The 24,061-nt window shown below is 41.1% G+C and overlaps 1 protein-coding gene across 1 annotated transcript in view; it reads right to left on the reverse strand.

Moving 5' to 3' along the window:
- Positions 1 to 24,061, reverse strand: part of LOC120539926 (protein unc-13 homolog B-like) — a 151,049-nt gene that overhangs the window by 99,065 nt on the left and 27,923 nt on the right. The window contains exons 6-8 of the mRNA XM_039770281.1: positions 20,511 to 20,584; positions 7,782 to 7,842; positions 4,608 to 4,755 (exon numbers count right to left, since the gene is read on the reverse strand). Coding sequence (XP_039626215.1) covers positions 4,608 to 4,755; positions 7,782 to 7,842; positions 20,511 to 20,584 — 283 coding nt within the window. The remainder of the gene's footprint in view (positions 1 to 4,607; positions 4,756 to 7,781; positions 7,843 to 20,510; positions 20,585 to 24,061) is intronic.

A 24,061-nucleotide genomic window follows, 5' to 3' on the forward strand; every position in this document is an offset into this window, starting at 1 on the left:
AATTGTATCGCCGAAGGGGAAGGGAAGGCTTGTCTGATTTTTGTTGCTTGTATTTGATTTTCAATTTTAATACATTATTTATTCATTCATTCGTTTGTTTCGTGTCTCTGTCCGTGAGTGTGTGCGGGTCGGACCAATGCCAAATGCATTCCCAGAATCCTCACTGAGCAAACCATCGATGAATCTGAGCGGCACCAGACCGTTACATGTTCTGTGAATATCTGTCTAATTGATTGGGAAAAGCTTTGCTCTGTAATCTTGAATTTATTGCTTAAGTTTAATTGCTTTATAATATAACTGTAAATTCTTACTTATGACATCTTTTCATTTACGACAATCAACTTTTGTTACACTTAATGAACAAACAGGCCCAAGCCTGATGTTACATGATTATGGTTATCTCTTTAGTAAGTCGCTCTGGATAAAAGTGAATTAATGTACATGTAAGCCATAATAAATTTCAAAAGTTTAACAAAAGGAACAAAATCCTCAACCTCAAAAACTCCCGATACAAGTACAAAATGACACTAAAAAAATCAGAACGCATTACAAGTTTGTGTTACACTTCACCTGAAGGTGTTCCATTTTAACATATAAAAGAAAGCGAATTTTCTTCTGCAATTGAATTGTTCCGCGAGTGTGAATTAAGACCCCACTGAGCCACATCCAATACCACAAATGGATATTTCTTTGTTGAAAATGATAGAGGAAAGTATTCCATAAATCAGTGACCAGTCCAGTCCAAAGAAGGCCAAGCAGTAGCACTTTTAATAACTTTCTTCCAATGGCATCTAATTTGTTTCAACGTGTAGAAATAAAGTATAGCACTGCTTTTAAGTGCCAGCAAATATAAAACTAGGAGAGGCAATTATTTAAATCTATATCCTGAGGTGAAGTGGTTTCATTTTCAATAATAATTCAGCCTGTCGAGCTGAATAGACGGAGAAATCTAAAGGCGGCTTTTAGCAAACCCCGCTCAGTGAGTAAGTGCACATTAAACCTCAAAGCAGAATGTAGCAACACATAAACGTGTAAGGTGAAGGTGACATTACAGGAGGCTCTCAAATCAAAGTCGGCCTCCGGATTTGTGCCGCTCACGTCATATCCCACAACCAGGACAGATAACAGCTTTTGCATCATCATGGAACACGCAGGCTTTTTCTATTGAGAGTTCTTATCATTTAAAAAAAAAAAGACTATGGAATTAATCGATGTGACAGCAAGAGGAACGCAACACGACGTTGGGTCAAGTAGATCTAGAAACCAACAACTCCATATGACAATACTGAACGTGATGTGGGGAAACGGAAGGAGAGCACGTCATACGTTAAACTGACGAGCACCTGAGGCCCACAAAACTCGGGGGATAAAGAAATGCAAAACATCTGGAAGAAGTCCTTGAAGATACTGCCGACCACCGTCTCCTTCACCTTGAACTACACAGACAGCATTTCATACGCAGAAAAGAGGAGAAACATGTGGGCAACAACTGCTGACAAATCTTTGACAACACATATCAAAGACTCAACCTTTAAACTGCCACAACAAAACGATTGTGTTAAATACAGCGAAACATATAAATCCTAAAGAGCTCTTAATTCTTGGCGGGCTCTGCTTTTTCTTATTTCGATTTTTGTGGGTTTTTTCTTATTTTTTCTTTCTTTTGATGATGGCTTCTGTTGAGCTTATTGCTACGATTTAAATATGTAATAACTAGCTGTGCAAGTAACAACGTGGACCACAGCACATTCAACAGAAACCTTTGGAGTGCACCATGTATTGGAATGTACTTCGTATTGCATGTAGCAATAAAAAGGCATTGCAATTTTCATTTCAACAGATGGTGCATCGCCAACATTAGCACTGATTTTGTGAATCCCATACCAAATTGTTGTAATGCATCATATCATTCATTTCAACAGACAGCGTGTCACAAACATTAGCACTGCTTTATGAATCACATATGATATTCTTGTAAGTTATTGCAATTTTCATTTCAACAGATGGTGCATCGCCAACATTAGCACTGCTTTTGTGAATCCAATACCAAATTCTTGTAGTGCATCACATTATTCATTTCAACAGACAGCGTGTCACAAACATTAGCACTGCTCATGCTAAATTCTTGAAATGCATGTAGTAATAAAATGCATCGCATTTTTCATTCCAACAGAGGGCGCACCATGAACATTACCAATACTTTTGTGAATCAGATACTAAATGCTTGTAATGAGTTACATGTTTCATTCCAACAGAGGGTGCCTCACCAACATTAGCAGTGCTTTTATGACTCCCATACTAAATTCTTGTAATACATTTCATTGTTCATTTCAACAGTGTATCACAAACATTAGCAATGATTTTATGAATCCCATACTAATTTCTTGTAATGCATGTAGTAATAAAACACGTTGCATTGTTTATTCCAACAGAGGGCGCACCACAAACATTAGCACTATTTTTATGAATCAGATACTAAATGCTTGTAATGTGACAGACAGACAGACAGATACTTTATTAATCCCAAGGGGAAATTCACATAATCCAGCAGCAGTATACTGATACAAAAAACAATATTAAAGAGTAATAAAAATGCATATAAAAACAGACAATAACTTTGAATAATGTTAGCATTTACTCCCCTGAGTGGAATTGAAGAGTTGCATAGTGTGGGGGAGGAACGATCTCCTCAGTCTGTCACTGAAGCTACTCCTCTGTCTGGAGATGATCCTGTTCAGTGGATACAGTGGATTCTTCATGATTGACAGGAGTTTGCTTAGTGCCCATCGCTCTGCCACAGATGTCAAACTGTCCAACTTTAATCCTACAATAGAGTCTGCCTTCCTAACAAGTTTCTCCAGGTGTGAGGCGTCCTTCATCTTTATGCTGCCTCCCCAGCACACCACCGCGTAGAAGAGGGCACTCGCCACAACCGTCTGGTAGAACATCTGCAGCATCTTACTGCAGATGTTGAAGGACACCAACCTTCTAAGAAAGTATAGTCGGCTCTGACCTCTCTTACACAGAGCATCAGTATTGGCAGTCCAGTCCAATTTATCATCCAGCTGCACTCCCATGTATTTATAGGTCTGCACCCTCTGCACAGTCAGCTCTGATGATCACTGTGTCCATGAGGGGCCTGGGCCTCCTAAAATCCACCACCAGTTCCTTGGTCTTGCTGGTGTTCAGGTGTAAGTGGTTTGAGTCGCACCATTTAACAAAGTCTTTGATTAGCTTCCTGTACTCCTCCTCCTGCCCACAATAGCAGTGTCGTCAGTGAACGTTTGCACGTGGCAGGACTCCGAGTTGTATTGGAAGTCCGATGTATGTTGGCTGAACAGGATAGAAGAAAGTCCAGTCCCCTGCGGCGCTCCTGTGTTGCTGACCACAATGTCAGACCTGCAGTTCCCGAGACGCACATACTGAGGTCTGTCTGTAAGATAGTCCACAATCCATGCCACCAGGTGTGAATCTACTCCCATCTCAGTCTGCTTGTCCCTAAGGAGCGGAGGTTTGATGGTGTTGAAGGCGCTAGTGAAGTCAAGAAGCATAATTCTTACAGCACCACTGCCTCTGTCCATGTGGGAGAGGGATCGGTGTAGCATATAGATGATGGCATCCTCCGCTCCCACCTTCTCCTGGTATGCGAACTGCAGAGGGTCAAGGGCGTGGCGGACCTGTGGCCTCAGGTGGTGAAGCAGCAGCCGCTCCATGGTCTTCATCACGTGACGTCACAATGACAGGCCGGGAGTCATTCAGCTCACTAGGACCTGATACCTTTTGGGACTGGGGTGATACAAGATGTCTTCCAAAGCCTCGGAACTCTCCCTTATTCAAGGCTCAGGTTGAAGATGCGCTGTAGAGGACTCCCCAGTTCCAGCGCACAGGCCTTCAGCATCTTTCATTCCCACAGATGGTACCTCACAATCATTAGCGCTGTTTTTATCAATCCCTTATTGAATTCTTGTAATGCATTGCATTTTGTATTCCAGCAGATGGTCCCCCACAATCATTAGTACTGCTTTTATGACTCCCATACCAAATTCTTGTAATGTATGTGGTTAAAAATGAATTGCCTTTTTCATTCCAAAAGATGCCACTTCATAATACTTTAGCACTGTTTTTATGAATCTCATACCAATTTTTTGTAATGCATGTAGTAATAAAATGCACTGCATTGTTCATTCCAACAGATGGCACACCACAAACATTAGCACTGCTTTTACGAATCCCATACCAAATGGCATATATACCATGGACATCACCCAGAATGGACGCACAGATACCCAGACAGACGCATAGACACTTGTCCCTTTATTAAGGTAGATAGATAAGTGTATTTCAGTTTAATGTAATTATTTTATTGCACCTAGATTTCTTTTTTTTTGATAGCCAACTTTCATTTTGATTCATTTTGTAAAAGTTACATTTTGCAGCTGTTTTGGTTGTATTTGTTTACACGACGCCGTTGACTCACGTCATGTGACCCTGTGGTCATATTTATGACTGTTAGGTTAGGTCTGCTACTTTAATTCTTTACGAGCTTACAGTTCAAGCAGTTAATGGTGGCAAAAAAATGTAAAGGAATTTGTGTAATGTGTCATTACCGTGTTTCACTGGGAGGAAGATGAATGCTGCGTCGGCCCCCTCCTTCATCATACTGGCCCACCAGATACATGCTAGAGTAAGCATCTCGAGCCGGCATCAGGCTGCGGTCACCGTCCGTGTCATCCCAGGGTCTCTGTGACAGCACTGCTAACAAAACAAAACCAAACTTGTGTTACGATACGAGTACAGAACAGCGCTAGACCCCCCAGTGAACTCCACTAAATCTACAAAAACAGCAGTAATAAAAAAGGTAGAAACTCCAGCAGGGTGATGCAGGCACCAAGGCGCTGGCAATGGTTCTGAGCTCCCGCCTCTGATGCACAGGACACCCCTTTTGTGAGTCACTTAACCCACCAGAGCTCCAAAGTAAAAGACCCTCTGTATCCACGTCTCATATACTTCCTCGTGAGCCCAAAATTATAAAACGGCAAAGCAAGTTGTGCTCTTTAGGCACTTTCACCATTCTTGAGGAGACCATGCGAGTTTATGTTATCCAGCCAGACCTTGGCAAAGTCGGCAGAAGGGCAGACCACATAGAATAAGCTAAATCATCACAGAGGGACGTGGACAGCATACGGGCCGGGGCAGATGTGTGGCGGATGAAATGTAATGTCAGTAAATGTAAAGGATTACATGATGGCAGGGCTGTCTTAACAACTTTATAGACCCCCCGGGCAAAGCCGTGCCCTGGGGCCCCTAGCCACACAACCACTCACAGGAATAAAATTGTAAATGGCCAATAAAATTAAACATATATTTATTGTATTGGTACCTCCAACAAAATCAGTGTTTAAACATTAAAAAACATGCTGTACCGCAAAGATTAATCAACAAGTCACAACATACATAGATTAGCGTGGGGCCTCCGGGCAACTGCCCAGCGTGCCCCTTCATTAAGACGGCCCTGCATGATGGAAGCAAAAATGTGGGGTTTGAACACACAATAGGAGGTCTGAAACTGCAAAGAACCCCTTTATGAGAAGTCGCAGTGGACTCATCAGCATCTGTGTCTGTACAGTGGAGAGAAGCCATTAAGAAGGCTAACAGAGTGTCAGGTTATATAGCGCCTTGATGTGTGCAGTACAAGTCACAGGAGGTTCTGCTCAGGCTTTATAACACACTGGTGAGGCCTCATCTGGAGTACTGGGAGCAGTTTGGGTCTCCAGGCTACAAAAAGGACATAACAGCACTGGAGAAGGTCCAGAGAAGAAGGACTATCTATAAACTGGACAGATAAATATGAGAGAGCATTCAACAAAATAAACAGATATCCAAAGCATTAAATAAAATAGAGAATTGATAGATAGATAGATAGATAGATAGATAGATAGATAGATAGATAGATAGATAGATAGATAGATAGATAGATAGATAGATAGATAGATAGATAGATAGATAGATAGATAGATAGATAGATAGATACTTTATTAATCCCAAGGGGAAATTCACATAATTAAAGATACAAATAGAAAAGTAGGAAGGGCACTCTAGAAGGGATACACATATGTGAAAGGTACAATAAACTAGATAAACAGACATGAAAGGCACTATAAAAACACAGCCAGGAAAGGCATTATATAAAACAGAATGATGCAGACGGACAGACAGACAGACAGACAGACAGAGAAAGAAAGCAAAGGTACTATATGATAGATAGATAGATAGATAGATAGATAGATAGATAGATAGATAGATAGATAGATAGATAGATAGATAGATAGATAGATAACCGGGGACACTGCCTGGATAGTCCCCAACTTGGACAATGCTACTCCTCGGCCACGAGAGGGCAGCCACCCGGGGCTATTTGGGGGCCACAAGGACAGAGCTGGGACACTCTTTATGAGAGGATGTGGCCACCGCCAGGGGGTGCCCAGACAGTTAGAGAACCCTGGATGGCAGCACTTCCGCCACACCAGGAAGTGCTGCCAGAAGTAATTCCAAGGACACCCGGAGTGCTTCCAGGTGCTTTCCTGACACTTCCACCACACCAGGAAGTGACGTCAAGGGGGGCACCTGGGGCTTATACTGGTCATAATAAAAGGGGAAGCCTCCCTCCAGTAAGCAAGCCAGAGTTGGGAGGAAGGAGACGAAGCTTGTGAGGAGGACAGGAAGTCAAATAAAGAGAAAGAGAAAGAAGAAGAGTTGGTGCTTGAAGACATTGTGGTGTTTGAATATTTAATAAAAAGAAGTGTGTTTGGACATTCTGGTGTCGGTGTGTCTGGGGGTACGCTTTCCACGATAGATAGATAGATAGATAGATAGACAGATAGATAGATAGATAGATAGATAGATAGATAGATAGATAGATAGATAGATAGATAATCTAATTACTAAACACATAAATTGTACAATCAGCCCTCCATTGTGCCAGTGAAGACTAAAGACTGTAATATTCGAGCGTTTCTTGAGGCGTCCAATCTCTCTGAAATGTGTCTGGTAAAATAAATGAGGCGAGAAGCTTTTTCCAGCCCCCAGTGTATGCTGCAGGCTCGCAGCTGGACTGGAGAAAAGGAAAACCAATTAATTGTATGAACACCACATCAACTACAGCCCCGCTCCTCCTTTCTAGTCCTCGTGGGAACAAGAAAAAGTTGCATGCAGTCAAACTAATTGAGGAGTCACGACCAAAAAGTTTGAGGACCCCTTTCTTTGAAAGACTGGCTCGAAACCAGAATGATAATCATCAGTTACAAAACTGCAGAGTTGTGCTGAATTCTTACTAATTGGGTATTTTGTCAATTGTTTTGATTTATTATTCCGCCAACTACTCTGTGAGAAAGATTCAAAAGCCGCAAAACACCTGCCAGATTCTCATTAGACACGCAGGGCTCACCCAGCATCCAATAGTGGCGTTAGGCTGCCCTCTGGTGGAGAGATCAGAAAAGGAGGAACTGCTCCGCAAAACACAAAGAAATTCATTCTTATCCGTTCCGATTTTTCATAATGAATCATTTGTCCATGCTGATGAGTAATTTGAAAACTAAATCATTTGATGAATCACGGAAAGACTCGGTCTCTCGTGTGCTTCAAAACTATGAAGATGTTAATAGAAAAAGGTATTATAAAGTTGATAGTTTATTTTCTGTTTTATCTGACATGATTAGAAAGAACTTATCGATTAAACACACAGTTTTAAAAACGGGAATACCACCCTGATTTAATAAACTTACATGATTGCGAGTTGTCATCAGAGACCTGTGACTGGGAGCCAGCTGTGATCAATCCCAGAGTCTGAAAGAGAAACAAGAAATAAGAAAAAAGAAAGATGAAATTATAAAAAGTGATACAAAGAGACAGACAGTTTTTAAAGATTTGAATAACATCACAAAACAAAACATGCTCAATCCAATGGAAAATCATGGGGTGTCAGGGCGCCAGCCCTGGAAGGAAAACAGAACGAGTGCATCACAGGGGCCACTCACTCAACAATACAACAAAGGACCTGTTTGATTTTAATCTAAATCTGCACATATTGGATGATGCGAGAGCAAAGACTTAGGGGGCTGGTGAAAAATCCTGCAGACCCCAACACAGTCAAGGACCTGGCCCTGGAGTCAAATAAAAGGATGATGCAACCCACTATGCCAACGTGCTGCATAGCTTTAGAATTTCTCCCAAAATTAAGTTGCTTTGATTGGAATAATAAAAATTGGAGAGGTCACTTTGGATAAACCGAGATGAAGAGAAACGAATGAGAAACAATTACAGGCATAACAGAAGAGCTGCCATAATACAGTGTGAGGGACAGTCGGTGTCCTTATCCTATTGGGACGCCGTCAGGATGGAAGGACCGTGGGAGACATCTTATACAGGGCTTTGTCTCCTCCAGGACACGAGATGACAGCAAGCCCAGGCTCGGATCCCTGCATGGACACCCAGAAGACATACTGGGTATTGTAGTCCTGGTGGGACAGTCTTGTTGGTTCTTGTGGGGACCATCAGGTGGAGCTGCGGGATTTGGGGAGTTTTTACTCCATAGAGCTCCAATCTCACCCATGGAGAGCTTCGGAGCTGCAGCATCATATCACCAGAAGCACTGCTTGGGGTTAGATCAAAGGAGCTGCCTGCCTTACATCAATGAGCCAGAGTTGGGAGGAAGGTGGACAATGCTTGCGAGGAGGAGTGGAGGAGGCAGTGACAGAGAGAAGGAAGAAAAGAGTTGTGTTGTATTGTGCTGAATTGTACTCGTGGCTTTGGTGGGAAATGCTTGGGGAAGTGTTTCCCCATAACAAAAGACCCTTTGAGCCTGCTTGTGTTGGGTGTTCGGGGAGCTGGAGCACCCCCAGTGTCCACAATGGATAGAAGCATATCTGCACATTCACCTCTTAGTAAAAGGGCTGGATTGTCTTCACGACTGCTACACACTAACAAGCACATGTCAAAGTTTAGTGCTACTAATCAATTATTGACCTTCATCTTAATCACTTTTGAAAAGGCAGTATTTAATATATATATATATATATATACATACACTGTGTGCACAATTATTAGGCAAGTGAGTATTTTGACCATATCATCATTTTTAATGCGTATATTCCAACTCCAAGCTGTATTAACTTGAATGCTTATTGGATTTAAGCACGTCAGGTGATGTGTATTTGTGTAATGAGGGAGGGTGTGGCCTAAGGAGATCAACACCCTATATCAAGGTGTGCAGAATTATTAGGCAGCTAGTTTTCCTCAGGCAAAATGGGCCAAAAAGAGATTTAACTGACTCTGAAAAGTCAAAATTGTAAAAGTCTTTCAGAGGGATGCAGCACTTTTGGAATTGCTAAGATATTGGTGTGTGATCACAGAACCATCAAACATTTTGTTGCAAATAGTCAACAGGGTCGCAAGAAACGTGTTGAGAACAAAACAGGCAAATTAGCTGCCAAAGATTTGAGAAGAATCAAACGTGAAGCTACCAGGAACCCATTATCCTCCAGTACTTTCATATTCCAGAGCTGCAACCTACCTGGAGTGCCCAGAAGTACAAGGTGTTCAGTGCTCAAAGACATGGCCAAGGTAAGGAGGGCTGAAACCCAACCACCACTGAACAAGAAACATAAGTTGAAACGTCAAAACTGGGCCAAGAAATATCTGAAGACAGATTTTTTTCAAAGGTTTTATGGACCGATGAGATGAGAGTGACTCTTGATGGACCAGATGGATGGACCTGTGGATCAGTAATGGCACAGAGCTCCACTCCAACGTGGAGGTGGGGTACTGGTATGAGCTGGTATTTTTAAAGATGAGCTAGTTGGACCTTTTTGCATTGAAGATGAACTCAAAATCAACTCCCAAACCTACTGCCAGTTTTTCAAGACACTTTCTTCAAACAGTGATACAGGAAAAGACCATGATTTTTATGCAGGCCAATGCTCCATCACTTGCATCGAAGTTCTCCACTGCGTGGCCAGCCAGTAAAGGCCTTAAAGATGAAGGAATAATGACATGGCCCCTTCCTCATCTGACCTAAACCCTATCGAGAACTTGTGGGCACTTCTTAAGCGCTAGATTTACGGGGAGAAAAACAATACACCTCTCTGAAGAGTGTCTGGGAGGCTGTAGTCACTGCTCCACAAAAAGCTGATCGTCAACAGATCAAGAAACTGACAGACTCCATGAATGGAAAGGCTTATGACTGTTATTGGAAAGAAGGGTGGCTATATTGGTCATTGATTGATTGATTTATTTTTTGAAATGTCAGAGATGTTTATTTGTAAATTTTGAGGTGTTTGTTTATTATTCTCACTATAACAGATGAAAATAAACAAGTGAGATGGGAAAATTTTCATTTTCCTTTAGTTGCATAATAAATCTGCACACTAATAGTTGCCTAATAATTGTGCACATATGTATTCCCCTGATGATGTTCACACTCACATTTCCGTTGTGAAACATTCAGGTTTCAGGTTTATTAACATTTTGGATTGACTGATAGCACTGTGTTTGTTCCATATTAAAATTAATCCTCAAAAATACAACTTGCCTAATAATTCTGCACTCCCTGTATATATATATATATATATATATATATATATATATATATATATATATATATATATTTATATTTAAATAAAATGTGTTTTTGCAGCTGTGTCTAATCTTCAGGAGCTCCAAAGGGGGGCCCTACTCTCTTCTTCCAGACTTGTATATACGACTCATGTGAAATCCTGCAGTGGACACCCCCCTCTTTTCAATCTAAAATCTGTGTAGGATGAGTAGTGGTATAATTGGGTAGTTGATAGTTGCTTGGCTGGTCCACACAACGATTGGTTCAAATCTCAACTGGAAGACCTTCTGGACCGATTTTACATCCCATTTAATTTATTAAAATTCGGCATTTACCTGTTTAATACTTGAAATCCATGTATACTCAACTCTGATCAGTCGTGACAGTAAAACAATCTGTCTAATTTTGTGTAGACCCCCCTCGTGCTGGCCTATTGAGGAGAGGACTCCACCAGACCTCTGAAGGTGTCCTGTGATATTTGGCACCATAGCAGCAGACCCGGAGATGGGGCCACTGTGGTTTAGTCTTCATTTTCCAGCACGCCCTACAGATACTCATTTGGTTTAAGACTTGGAGAATTTGGAGGCCAAGTCAACACCTTGAGGTCTTTGCAAATGTTCCTCAAACCTTTTCTGAACAATTTTTTGCAGGGTGGCAGGTTGCATTATCCTGTTGAAAGAGGGCACTGTTATCAGGTAATACTGTTGCCATGAAGGGGTGGATGTGCTCTGCTACAATCTTTAGGTAGGTGGTATACGTCAAAGTAACATCCACAAGAATGGCCAAAGGTTTCCCAGCAAAACATGGCCTAGAGTGTCACCCTGCCTCTGCGGATTTACCTTCTTGCCATAGTGTATTCTGCTGCTATCACTTCCTAAAGGTTCAAGTTGAACACATAACTGGCCGTCCACGTGACCCAATAGAAATTGTGACTCATCATTGCTTCATGGTCCAGTTGTGATACTCACGTGCCTATTGTAGCTGTGGACAGGGCTCAGCATGTGCACTCTGATGGGTATGCGGCTATGTGCTAAGCTGCAATGCATTGTGTGTTCTGACTCCTTCCTCTCACGGCCAGCAATACGCTTTTCAGCAATCTGTGCTACAGGAGCTCTTCTGTGGGATTGGATCCGGCAGGCTACCCTTCGCTCCACATGCTCATCAATGAGCCTTGGGCACCCGTGACCTTCTCACCGAGTCACCTGCTCTCCTTCCTTGGACCACATTTGGTTGATACTAACTACTGCATGCTGCAAACGTCCCACAAGACCTGTCATTTTGGAGATGCTCTGATCCGGTCGTCTGCCCATCACAATTTGACCCTCATCAAAGCCATTCAGATCCTTACACTTGACCATTTTTTCTGCTTCCAACACATCACCTTCAAGAACTGACTTGCTGCCTAACATATCCCACCCCAAAACAGGTACCATTGTAATGAGATCACTTCTCCTGGTAGCGATTTGAATTTTGTGGCTGATTGGTGTATACGTTTCTAGGCAATATTTCATTACTAGCCTATATATATGTATGTTACGGCCAAAACCCAAAGTTCGGCCAAAACTGGAAGTGTCCGGCCAAATCGGGAAATGGCCAATGTCGCTGTAAATTGACCAGCCAATGTCCGATCTTTTCCTTGATTTCAAGATTTGGCTGGCCAGTTTGCGAAATAGTATGGGACGATCGGCCAAAGTCGGAAGAAAAAAAAACTTTTTTGATCTGCGATTTGTTGTGCACTTAGTAGTACAACTGCATCGAGTGTAGCCTTGGCGGCTCTTGTTCAGAAAGGGGACGCCACTTGGTTCTTTCACAGTAATTAAGATTAGGTATATAAGTAGGCTTCACATTTCTCTTATCATTTTAGCTCTAAAATAGTGACTTACCACCAGAGACCTATTTTATTGACCTTAAGGTTAGTGTTTGGGCGAGGAGAAGGCCGTCTCAAATGACATCCGCTTTCTGAACGAGACCCATCTTGAACAGTTTCTCGTGCAGAATGGAAACCTCACTTCTGAATCTGCATCTGAAACTGTGACTTACAACCATTTTCAAACAAGACTACAGCCATCTAACCTGTCAGTCGCCTGAATGCTTTTGACAGATACACTTCCTGCTCTTTCAGTTCTTATAAATTTTATCAGGACAATAACTTGAAACGTTCTAGATGACGCGTCAACGACTAAGCGAAGAAGAGTAGTGTATTGTGCAAATTCTGAAAATAATAATCAGCGTGGAACAAGTGCAAGAAACCTTGCAGGTCCAATCGGGGTCAGAAATAAAAGACAAAGTAGAACTTCATCAAGACATTTAAAAATATTGGCGCAATACACATGCAGAGCAAGTTAGAGATTATGTAAGTAGTAAAATACAAAAGTTTAAAACAAAAAGTATGTAAAGGTCACAATAGCGCCAACAAACAGAAATTATTACTCAGCGAAATAACGAAACAGCAAAAAAAGATCAAATATATGGACATGGGTGATATGTCAGAAGTCTAGATATTTTGTTTGGCTTTTAACTTTAAGTCGGAGACTTGTACATCGTCTAATTCGTGTTGCCATCAGGGAAAAGTAGTGTTGCCTCCCAATGAAGAGGCGTATCTGCGAGAATTAAAAGATTTGTTGTTTGGTGAAAATGAAATCCACATACTTGAGCGGCAGAGACGTGAAGTGGCAGGCATGTAGCGTAGGCTGGTTGGTGAGCGAAGTGAGCAGGGGGCAAAGCCCCCTAGTAATTTAATTAAGAAAAAGCCACTTCCCAAATGACTAACTGATTAATCAAATTACCCGGCCATTCTAAACTGGTTGAGTGTGAGCGCATTTCGTGGATAAGTGCGTGTGATGTAACACTGGGGTGGGCTAAGGCGCCCTGAAGGATTGAGCTCAGCTCGATTTTTCATGACAGTGCCATTGACAGATCTGACAACTGACTTAGAAAGCTCAAATGTCAGCCGTGATCCAGAAATAATCAGAACATGACGGCTCTTGTTAATATTAAGACATGTACGAGGGTAAACAGCTCCTACATGATCAAAAGGGCCAAAATGACCCAATAAAAAAATCATTCACACTCCAGTGGTTTTTGGTAGATCACTGAATTTTATTTTAAAATGTCCCAAAAATAATAAGGCTAATGGATAAAATGGGCCCCCACCTACAATGTTAAGGTTACTTAGTCAATAGGTGACCCTTCTCTGTTGCTTATGGGCTTTCTTGGGTGGACTACCGACGGCACCTGGTGAAGTACCCATCCACTTATTTTGCAACTCAATTATCCAAGTCGGGGGGTCAGTGCCTACCCCGGCTGTGTCCATTTCTTTTCTTTTCTTTCGGTGTACTGATAAAACATTCTGAGCCTGGACTGCTGTAAACGTAAAGCCAGACTGATGTAGTCAGGGCAGCTAGGGGACAAAACTGCACACTCAGCTTGGCCATTTTTGGTCCCTGTCATCATGTATAGCATCCTCACCAATGAAAGGTAGAGTGGAAATGTCATCTGAGGAACACGTCACCCGAGGCCACCAAGATGCGACAGGCAGATGCTCCTCGTGACATCCACGAAAAACTAAACGACTTTGATGCCCATAAACACACACACACACCCACTTCAGAGGTTACTCGCATAAATCAGCACGCTTTGGGGAGCTGAGGGAGCAGGTAGTCATCCAGGTAGAATGAAATGCTTGACCACAGAGGTCACGATGACGGAGAGCCATAGGCAAGTTATTTCAAAAGTCCTATTGTGCAGAATATGTATTTATCCATTGTTTTTCCCAGCACAACGCCATAGGTGCAAAGTCAGGAATCAACCTCGGAAGGGATGCCAGATCTGAGGAGTGTGACACCCATGTCATTATTGGATCCGGGCACTGCCAGGCAGGTGGTACAAGTGCATTGAGAAGTGTGGAGACTCCATTGAGAAATGACATGATCAGATTTGTGAAGGTTCGCTCCATTGTCTAATAAATCCCATTTTCTACCTTTAGCTTGACCCCCCTCCCCTCCCCCTCCCCCCCCTCGTATTTCGCCTCATTACTAACCCTAGTTTGTCTCAGTCCCAGCTTTTTTAGGAATGTGTTGCAGGACTTGAAATGTGTGAATGGATGTATATTAATAAATGAAACAGACAAAACATGAAATATCTTGGCTTCATACTGTCTGCAATGAAACAAAAGTCTGTCAATTTAAGAATCACTGTTTTTTTGTTTTTTTATTTGCATTTTCCATACCATCCCAACTGTTTTTCCAATTTGGAGGTTGTACGAGTGTACAAAGGAGTTTTGAAAAAGACAGTTATTACCTCCCAGGGCCAGCAGGTGGCAGTGTTGTTAAATTGTTATCTGAAGCTCCTAATCTCCAAGCTTGTTTTCCAGAGGTGAGCCTCTTCCACTGGCTGTGCGGACCCCTGCGAGTTCCTCCTCAGTATCATTATAATATCTCACAATGCGTAAATAATTCAAATAATCACTTAAAACGTCACGCTGGCAACTTGTCAAGTTGGGCATAAACATCGACTTGATGTTATTTTATGGTCTGCATATGCGAGACCAAAATCTCTTAAAACAGGAAAAGTCTAAGGTTTCACCGACACTCTGAGATGGACTGGCGTCCTGTCCTGTGATTGTTCCTTTCACTTTATCCTTGCTGCGGTAGGCTCTATATGCCGCGCGACCCCACTCAAGATAAAGTGGGCTTATAAAATTATCCAGCGTACCCTAGCCCACTTTGAGCTTAACTATTATAAGCCTATCCAGTCAGACCTGCGTAAAAAGAGTTTAAAAGAAAAATATCAGGCCGTGTTGGTTAATGTGGGCGGGGCACGATCAGAGGAGGTGTCTGATTGGTCACTTTGATGAGATCGGATATTTGGGGTGTTGCCATTCTAAAAAAAAAAAAAAACCAAACATGATAGACATTTAAATGCGAAAAGACAAACGAAACAAGCACGTGGCATAGCACTCAGGCGCGTCCAGTGACATTATGAACCAATATGAAAGTTGGAGCCTTTCACAATTTTTAGTTACTTCATCCAAGAGTCGGTTATTACATTTTTGTTTTACGAAGTAGTTTTGTAACGATGAGTCATATTCCAAAGTAAATGTGAAAATAGAATGCAATTCCATGTGTTAGTACATAACATTACATGTGAGCTTTTACAACGGACATCAAAACGGAACCCAAAGAAGCTTGTGGCGGCTCGACGGCTTTCATACGCAGCAGATTACAATTCGAGTGATGTGAGGATGGCGTTTATGGTAATTAATTGTTGTTCAATTTTCCTAAACATAACATTTTTGAAAGTATACCCAATAGAGCAGTACCTAATAATTAGCCATTGGAAAGTAACTACTAATACAAAATGAGCAATACTAGCGTAAAATCAGAATCAGTATTACAGCATGAATAGAGAAAAGGAACTGAAATAAGTTCCCCATCAAGCTATAAATATTTGTTAAAACCCAGCAATGCGGCGGTTCTATTGAAACCAAAAACAAGTTAACTTAAACTACATTCTGATACTAGAAAAATAAATATAGAGTTAGATAAATAAAAGTTAAGTAGGTATAATAAAACTTGTAGCGGTGTATCGGCAGCAAAAAATATAGGAATACATTTTATTAGGGTTTCAAAAAAAACGTTAGGGGGTCACGATAAAAAATGTTATGAAAACTCGGGTCGTAAATACTTAAAGGTTGAGAAACGCTGCAGTATTGAATTAAAATGATACCGTATAAATACGTAAGAACGGAGTTATTGTATAACAGGAATATGAATGATACACGATGGGCAGCAAGATTAAGGTCTTGCAGCGATCATTTGTGCAAATCTGGGACTGAAAGATTAGGGGCTTAAACCGCTGAAGCCCCTCACCTACTGATGCCACTGTCCATTTTTAAACCCGTCCTCTGTTTAAATCACTTCGGACAGCTGCGCCTCCCTGTGTTATTAATTAGTTCAAACAGTAGATAGATAGATAGATAGATAGATAGATAGATAGATAGATAGATAGATAGATAGATAGATAGATAGATAGATAGATAGATAGATAGATAGATAGATACTTTATTAATCACAAGGGGACATTCACATACTCCAAGGATTAATAAAGTATCTATCTATCATATAGTGCCTTTCATATCTATCTATCTATCTAAATGGTGTTTTTAGCTGCACCATTTACATTAATCATCTGCCGATAGTTCAATTCATGCTAATCAATTCAGTCTTATTTTTGCTTACTTAACTGTTTTTTCCCCTTGCATGTATTTCCAGACAAGTGATTTTTTTTTGTACTCTGATGGTTCATTTACATAAAAGCACCAGGAGAGGGCGTTGCTGTGTGAGTCGTTTGTGTGCTCCGCTCTTCCCGGCATTCTGACTCGCTTGTATTGGGCGTCCGAGTGGCTGTCAGATGAACAAAAGAGGAAAATCTACACGTACAGTATATACAGGTGACTGCTCTCAGGGCAAAATTGAAAGAGGAAACTCACGTCTAGTAGAAGCCGCACCGAAAGTCTCTCCGTTTTAAGACGGACGAGTTTGCAAATTCCCTAATACTTTTCAACTGAATCACTAATCCACCTAATCTACATTTCTTTGGACAATGGGAAGAAAATGGAATACCCAGAAGAGACCCCCACATTGAGAGCCTGGGAGGTGAACTCTGGTGTCCTTACTGCAAGGCAGAAGAGCTACCACTGTGCCAGGTTACATAAATGTGTTACATTATTATTATTATTATTATTATTATTATTATTATTATTTCTTCTTTGCCACAGCAGATCATCTTCTTCCATATCCTTCTATCCTCTGCATCTTTCTCTGTCACACCCATCACCTGCATGTCCACTTTCACCATAACCATAAACCTCCTCCTAGGCCTTCCTCCTGTCCTCTTACCCGACAGCTCTATCCTTAGCACCCTTCACCCAATATACTCATCATCTCTCCTCTGCTTTCAATAAATACCTCATTAGAAAAAATTAACGTAACCTATACTTGCCAGTACCATAAAAACACCTTTACACCAATATTTTTTAATCTTTAAAATCTTTTCATTCCCATCAGAAGTCTAATGTCATGAACTAGGAGCCCCAAACACTAAAAGGCTCCAAAGCATGTAGCCCTAAACACTTCCAATAATGCCCGGTAGAGGGGGATGTCACAATCAAACCCCAGCTAGTGTTGTGGCAGAAACACGCTGCTCAAAGGCGGCACTCTGAGACCTCAGGATGTGCGGGCAGAATCGAGCTTTATTACATGATGTACACTCGGTCCCAGTTCAGATGAATTGAGCAATTAGCAAATTCAGCAAGCTTACCTTTGTTACAATTCCTATCACATATGCAAAATGGTCTCCTCCTTCTGGTTCTTCCTACCATTACCTAATGTTCATCACCTGACCGAAACTGCCAGCACTTCATACCCTGTGCAGGTGTCCGATAATAATTCGTTGATCAAGTACACAACTTAAGTTAAAACCAGGAGGACCCACATGTGAGATACTGTGCTGTTCAAATGAAAGATACCGGACATCCAAGCAACTCATCCAAGCTGCATTTCTAAAACAATGACCTGCTTAGTTTTCTCAGGTTTCCAGCTTCCTAAAGCCTTGTTCACACGGGCGTTAAAATCGAGTGTTTTTTTTGCGTTCGTAGCGTCCGGTGAGCGCGGATCAAGCGCCGAGTGTTTTCTACACGTAGGAGTCAATGAGAGTGTTCACACGGGCTTTGGTGACGTGCGTTTGTCCGGCAGCGCGTTTATACGGCATCAAAAAAAACGTTGCATGCAGCTTTTTCTTGGCGTTCAAAACCCAACGAACGCAAGGAAACCCCTTCTAGTTCGTTTTCTGCGCGTTTATTTTACGCTTCGGAGGACCGGATATATCCCATGATCCTACATGCTATACATAGGGAAATGCGGGGAAAAAAGAAAAATAAAATGTCGAAGGAGGTTGATCCAGCCCAGCTCGTGCAGGAAGTGGAGCAGAGACCGCTGATATTGGACATCTCTTTACCAGACTACAGTGATTGTTATAAGAAGGCCAAGGCGTGGGAGTCTATTGCTGAGCAGCTTATACAAGAATGGGAAAATAAATCTGTCAGAGAAAAAAACGAAGAAGGTGAGTGGAAATAAATGGGTATTATTGTACTGCGGTAAAGTCCAGTTCCCGACACTGCCTCCACAGGTTAACACACAAACTACAATTTGGGCTGCAGGCTGGCGTTAGACAGAGACAAACGAACGCCGGTGTAGAAGTCAATCGATCGCCACCACAAAATGCAACATAAACGTCTAGGACGTTCAGAGCAAGTTCGTTTATCCAAAAACTTAGCGCCCGTGTGAACAAGGCCTTAGAAAAATAAAATAAATCGGATTCTGCGACTGCAGGAATAAAAATCACCACTTCCGGTTAGCAGAAATAACTCAAAAGTTGATAGAAATCTGCGTTTTGTATCTAATACTTGTATGCAAAATTTGGTTGACGTAAGTGAAAGTGTACTCAAATCATCGTGTTTACAAACACACACACAGACATAATTCCAAAAATTGTATCTTCGGACTCGGGGAGGTCTAAAACGCTAAGATTTATCAAAATCTCGACATCGAATTTTTGGACGATTGCAATACTTTCCCCACGAGAAAGTAAATCAGACTCGGAGGTCTAAAACACTGAGATTTATCAAAATCTCAAAATTGAATTTTTGGATGATTACAATTCTTTCCCTACGAGAAAGTAAATCAGACTCAGGGAGGTCTAAAACATTGAGATTCATGAAAATCTCAAAAATGAATTGTTGGATGATTCCAATACTTTCCCTATACTTCGTAAATGAGAAAGTAAAAATTACACTGGCTCAAGCCTTTTTGGACTTAACCCTTGCTATGCTAACATGCATTAGGATATACTGCTTATTTTCATATATGTAAATGATCACCTTTAAGAATAAACTCTTCTATACTAGTAATAAGGGCAAGCACTGAAACTTTATAAAATAAAAGTTTATTCGCACAAAATGCTCTTCAATAACAATGAAGCCTTGTGGAGCACAAAAAGCAAAGGAATTTCCCAGAAACATTAAGAAAACCCAAAGCAAACAAAGTCCAAATACACAGAGCATGAAGGTCAAAATTCCAAAAAAAAAAAAAACATAAGCTCAGCAGAACACAAATAAATCCAAAGCACATTCACAATGAACCACCAGGAACGTGACATCTAAATGCCAAATTCACAAATTATTCAAATTATATACTGTATAATAAAAACACTAAGGGTCTGTTTGGCTTTGATGTGATTGGTCAGTTTGGCTTTGATGTGATTGGTCAGTTTGGCTTTGATGATGTAACAAAAGGGGAAGTGCAAGTGTGAGACACACAAGGAAGAGTAAAGACGTATGAGCCACACAGAGAGATTCGCTTTCAAAAGACAGCAAGAATAAAACTGGACAGGAGGTGAGAAAAGTGCCTCGAAAATGCTTGAAAGATCCTGTCATCTCTCTCTACAGGAATATGCTTGATGGAGGGAGCACCAATAAAGAGATGTCCACGCATGGGGATACCAAGGAAAGGTGCTGAAGGTGCACATAAGGCAAGATATAGCAAACATTTTTAATTATTCCATTACCTGTCTTTGTCAGGCACCATCATTAGTAATGTATTAAAGACAGAGCAGAACTTTTAAATACACGTAACCAGTGTAGTCACACGGAGCTCATTTTAATGGACTACCTAGAAAGACAACTTTATTAGCTAAAGATGTCATTCACGCACGTTTCTGTCACTGCAGTCAACCCCGTACGTACACACACGCAAAATTCTATTGAAAAGAGTCCACCCAGAAGAACAACATTTACACTGTAAAATGACACATAAAAAGGGAGTGCTTAGTCAAACAGGCTTACCTGACCGCTGACATCATCTGCAGCAAAGGATTTCAGCCTTTCTATTAAGAAGTGAGCCTCATCTTCAGGAATTTCTGTGAATAAATACACATGTATTACACTAAACTACACTTAGAAATGCTTATACTGTATAGATAGGGTTTTTATTTCACCTTTCCACTTAGTGCATTAAAAGTATTCAGAATCAAAGGGGAGTGGGATTTTATTCCAGGAGCCTCAATCAGAAGACTGTGACAAGCCCTGGACAGGACAGTGATAATGATAATAATAATAACAATAAATAATACTACTATTACTACTGCTAATAAGAAATAATACTGCTACTACTATTACTACTAAGAAGAAGAAGAAAAAATACTGCTACTACTACTAATAATAATAAATAATACTGCTTCTGCTACTACTACTACTACTGATAAGACTGCTGCTACTACTACTACTACTACTACTAATAATAATAAGAAGAAGAAGAAGAAGAAATAATACTACTACTACTATTACTACTAAGAAGACGAAGAAGAAAAAAATAATACTACTATTACTACTAGGAAGAAGAAGAAGAAAAAATACTGCTACTACTACTAATAATAATAAATAATACTGCTTCTGCTATTACTACTACTAATAAGACTGCTGCTACTACTAATAATAATAATAAGAAGAAGAAGAAGAAGAAGAAGAAGAAGAAGAAGAAATAATACTACTACTACTATTACTACTAAGAAGATGAAGAAGAAAAAAATAATACTGCTATTACTACTACTAATAAATAATACTGCTGCTGCTATTACTACTACTAATAAGACTGCTACGAAGAAGAAGAAGAAGACTGCTACTAATAATAATAATAATAATAATAAATAATACTACTAATACTACTACTACTACTACTATCCATCCATCCATCCATCCATCACCCAACCCGCTGAATCCAAACACAGGGTCACGGGGGGTCTGCTGGAGCCAATCCCAGCCAACACAGGGCACAAGGCAGGAACCAATTCTGGGCAGGATGCCAATCCACCGCAGGACACACACAAACACACCCACACACCAAGCACACACTAGGGCCAATTCAGAATCGCCAATCCACCTAACCAGCATGTCTTTGGATTGTGGGAGGAAACCGGAGCGCCCGGAGGAAACCCACGCAGACACGGGGAGAACATCCAAAGCGAAGCGAACCCAGGTCTCCTAACTGCGAGGCAGCAGCGCTACCACTGCACCACTGTGCCGCCTGCTACTACTACTAATAATAATAAGTACTACTGATACTACTACTATAATAATAATAATAATAAATAATACTGCTACTACTACTACTAATAATAATAAATAATACTGCTGCTGTTATTACTACTACTAATAATAAGAAGAAGAAGAAGAAGAAGAAGAAGAAGAAATAATACTGCTACGACTACTACTTAGAAGAAGAAATAATAATACTGCTACTACTACTAATAATAATAATAATACTGCTGCTACTATTACTACTAATAATAATAATAAGAAGAAGAAATAATACTGCTACTACCACTAATAATACATTTTGTTTATATAGTGCCTTTCTCATGCTCAAGGCACTTTACAGAAATTCAGAAAGAACAACAGGGCATATAAAACATTGGGTACAAATAATATCTGCATAGACCACTAAAACAGATCAATGCAAGATATACAAAGCATTAAACAGAATAAGAGACAATAAACCAGACTAAGATACTAAATGCAATACTAGAAGAAAACCCTGAATAAATAACGTAATGTGTGATATAACACACACACACACACACACAGGTACACTAAGAGAAGGGTCAGAATGTCAGGATCAGTTAAACGCCTTCCTGAACAGAGGAGTTTTAAGTTGTTTTTTTAACAGAATGAATGGAGTCAGCTGATCTCATTCATTTAGGGGGGACTGGGCGCTATACAACAGAAGGCCCTGTCACCCATAGAGTGCAGGTTAGTGATGGAGGTGGGAGTAAGAAAGGTCCTTAATGTGGCTTATGTGGGCAGAATCGGAAATGGAGGGATAAAAAAAGAACAGCATGCGTTCTTGCGGCAGATCTCTGCTCCACACTTCAGCTCAGTAGGTGGTAGTAATGCACCTTTTTATGCTGGTCTACCAACCGCCATGAAACTCCAGAAGAAGAAGTAGTTCTGATGAGAAAATTGTCAAGAGTAATTGAAAAGGAGTTCATTTTCTTAAGTTGTGCTCGAGTGTGAACTTGCAGGACTTTTGTTCGATTTTGATGCAATTTAATTCTTTAAATAGCTCTGCTCCATCCAGGTGTAAATTTCACTGAGGCAAGATCTGATGAAGCTTCACCTTTAACACTGAAATGATGTGGAGTATCATCTGCATAAAAATAATAACCAAGTCCAAAGCTATGAATGATATGGCTGGGAGCAAGCATATTGATAGAGGAGTGCAGAGGGCCGAGGACAGAGCCCTGAGGTACCCCTTGTGTGACTGGCGCTGAGCTGGATCTCCTGTTGCCAAGACTAACAAACTCTCACCTGTCTGTTAGATTGGACTTAAACCCCTGGAGGGCCGTGCCAGAGACACCCAGCATATTCTCCATTCTGGACAGCAGAAGGTCATGTGTAATGGTGTCAAACGCGGCACTGAGGGCTAACAGAATTCATATGCTGGCTTGTCCAGAGTCTGCTGTCATAAGCAAATCATTAGTTACCTGAGGCTGAGAAGTTTCACAGTTGTGCTGCGCCATGAAATCAGACTGAAAGGGTGCCATCACATTATTAGAAGTGAAGTAGTGACTGGCGAGTTGGGAGGCTACAAAACACCCAAAAAATTTTAACAGTAAAGGTAAGTGAGAAATAGCCAGAAAATTGTTAAGATGGTCAGCATCAAGACATTTCCAAAGTGGCCGATGTCATGGGATGCATTTACAGTATTATTGTCGTAACAGTCGAGATTACGGCATGAAGGCAGGATTTGAGAAGGACACCACACCTCATGAAGCCATCCGCAAACCAGACTGACTAACCCTAAATGCATGTGGACTAACCGAGTGAAGACATGGTGACCATCCAGTGTCTATGACGAGTATTCATAATGTTCCCTTATCAAGTATGCAGATGACACCATGCTGATAGGATGCATACTTGTGGAGGATTAAAGCCATTACTTAAATCAAGGAGACTGTTGGATAAACTGGTGCAATAACAGACATCTTATGTCAGAAAGACCAAAGAAATGACCTTTGACTTGAAGAGACAGAAATCTACAAGTCCGCCCATTAATGTTTTGGGGCAAGAGGTAGAAACAGTGAATGAAAATAAATACTTAGGAGCTACCCTACATAACAATCTTAACTTGAGTACAAATACAAAGAGGTCAGGTCAGGTCGGGGAGCACCCACCACACAACAAAACAGCTTGGGATCCCGGCTGATAACCTTCAAGACAGACACGCGGTCCAGTCCCACCCTGTGTAAATGACCATCTATCTGTTATGTGGGCGTCCCCTTGGTCTGGTCCAGCCGCTTGGGTCCTCAACAATGAAGATCCTGCAAGCCGGATCACCC

The sequence above is a fragment of the Polypterus senegalus genome, chromosome 12, assembly GCF_016835505.1.
Source record: "Polypterus senegalus isolate Bchr_013 chromosome 12, ASM1683550v1, whole genome shotgun sequence".
Lineage (NCBI taxonomy): Eukaryota > Metazoa > Chordata > Cladistia > Polypteriformes > Polypteridae > Polypterus > Polypterus senegalus.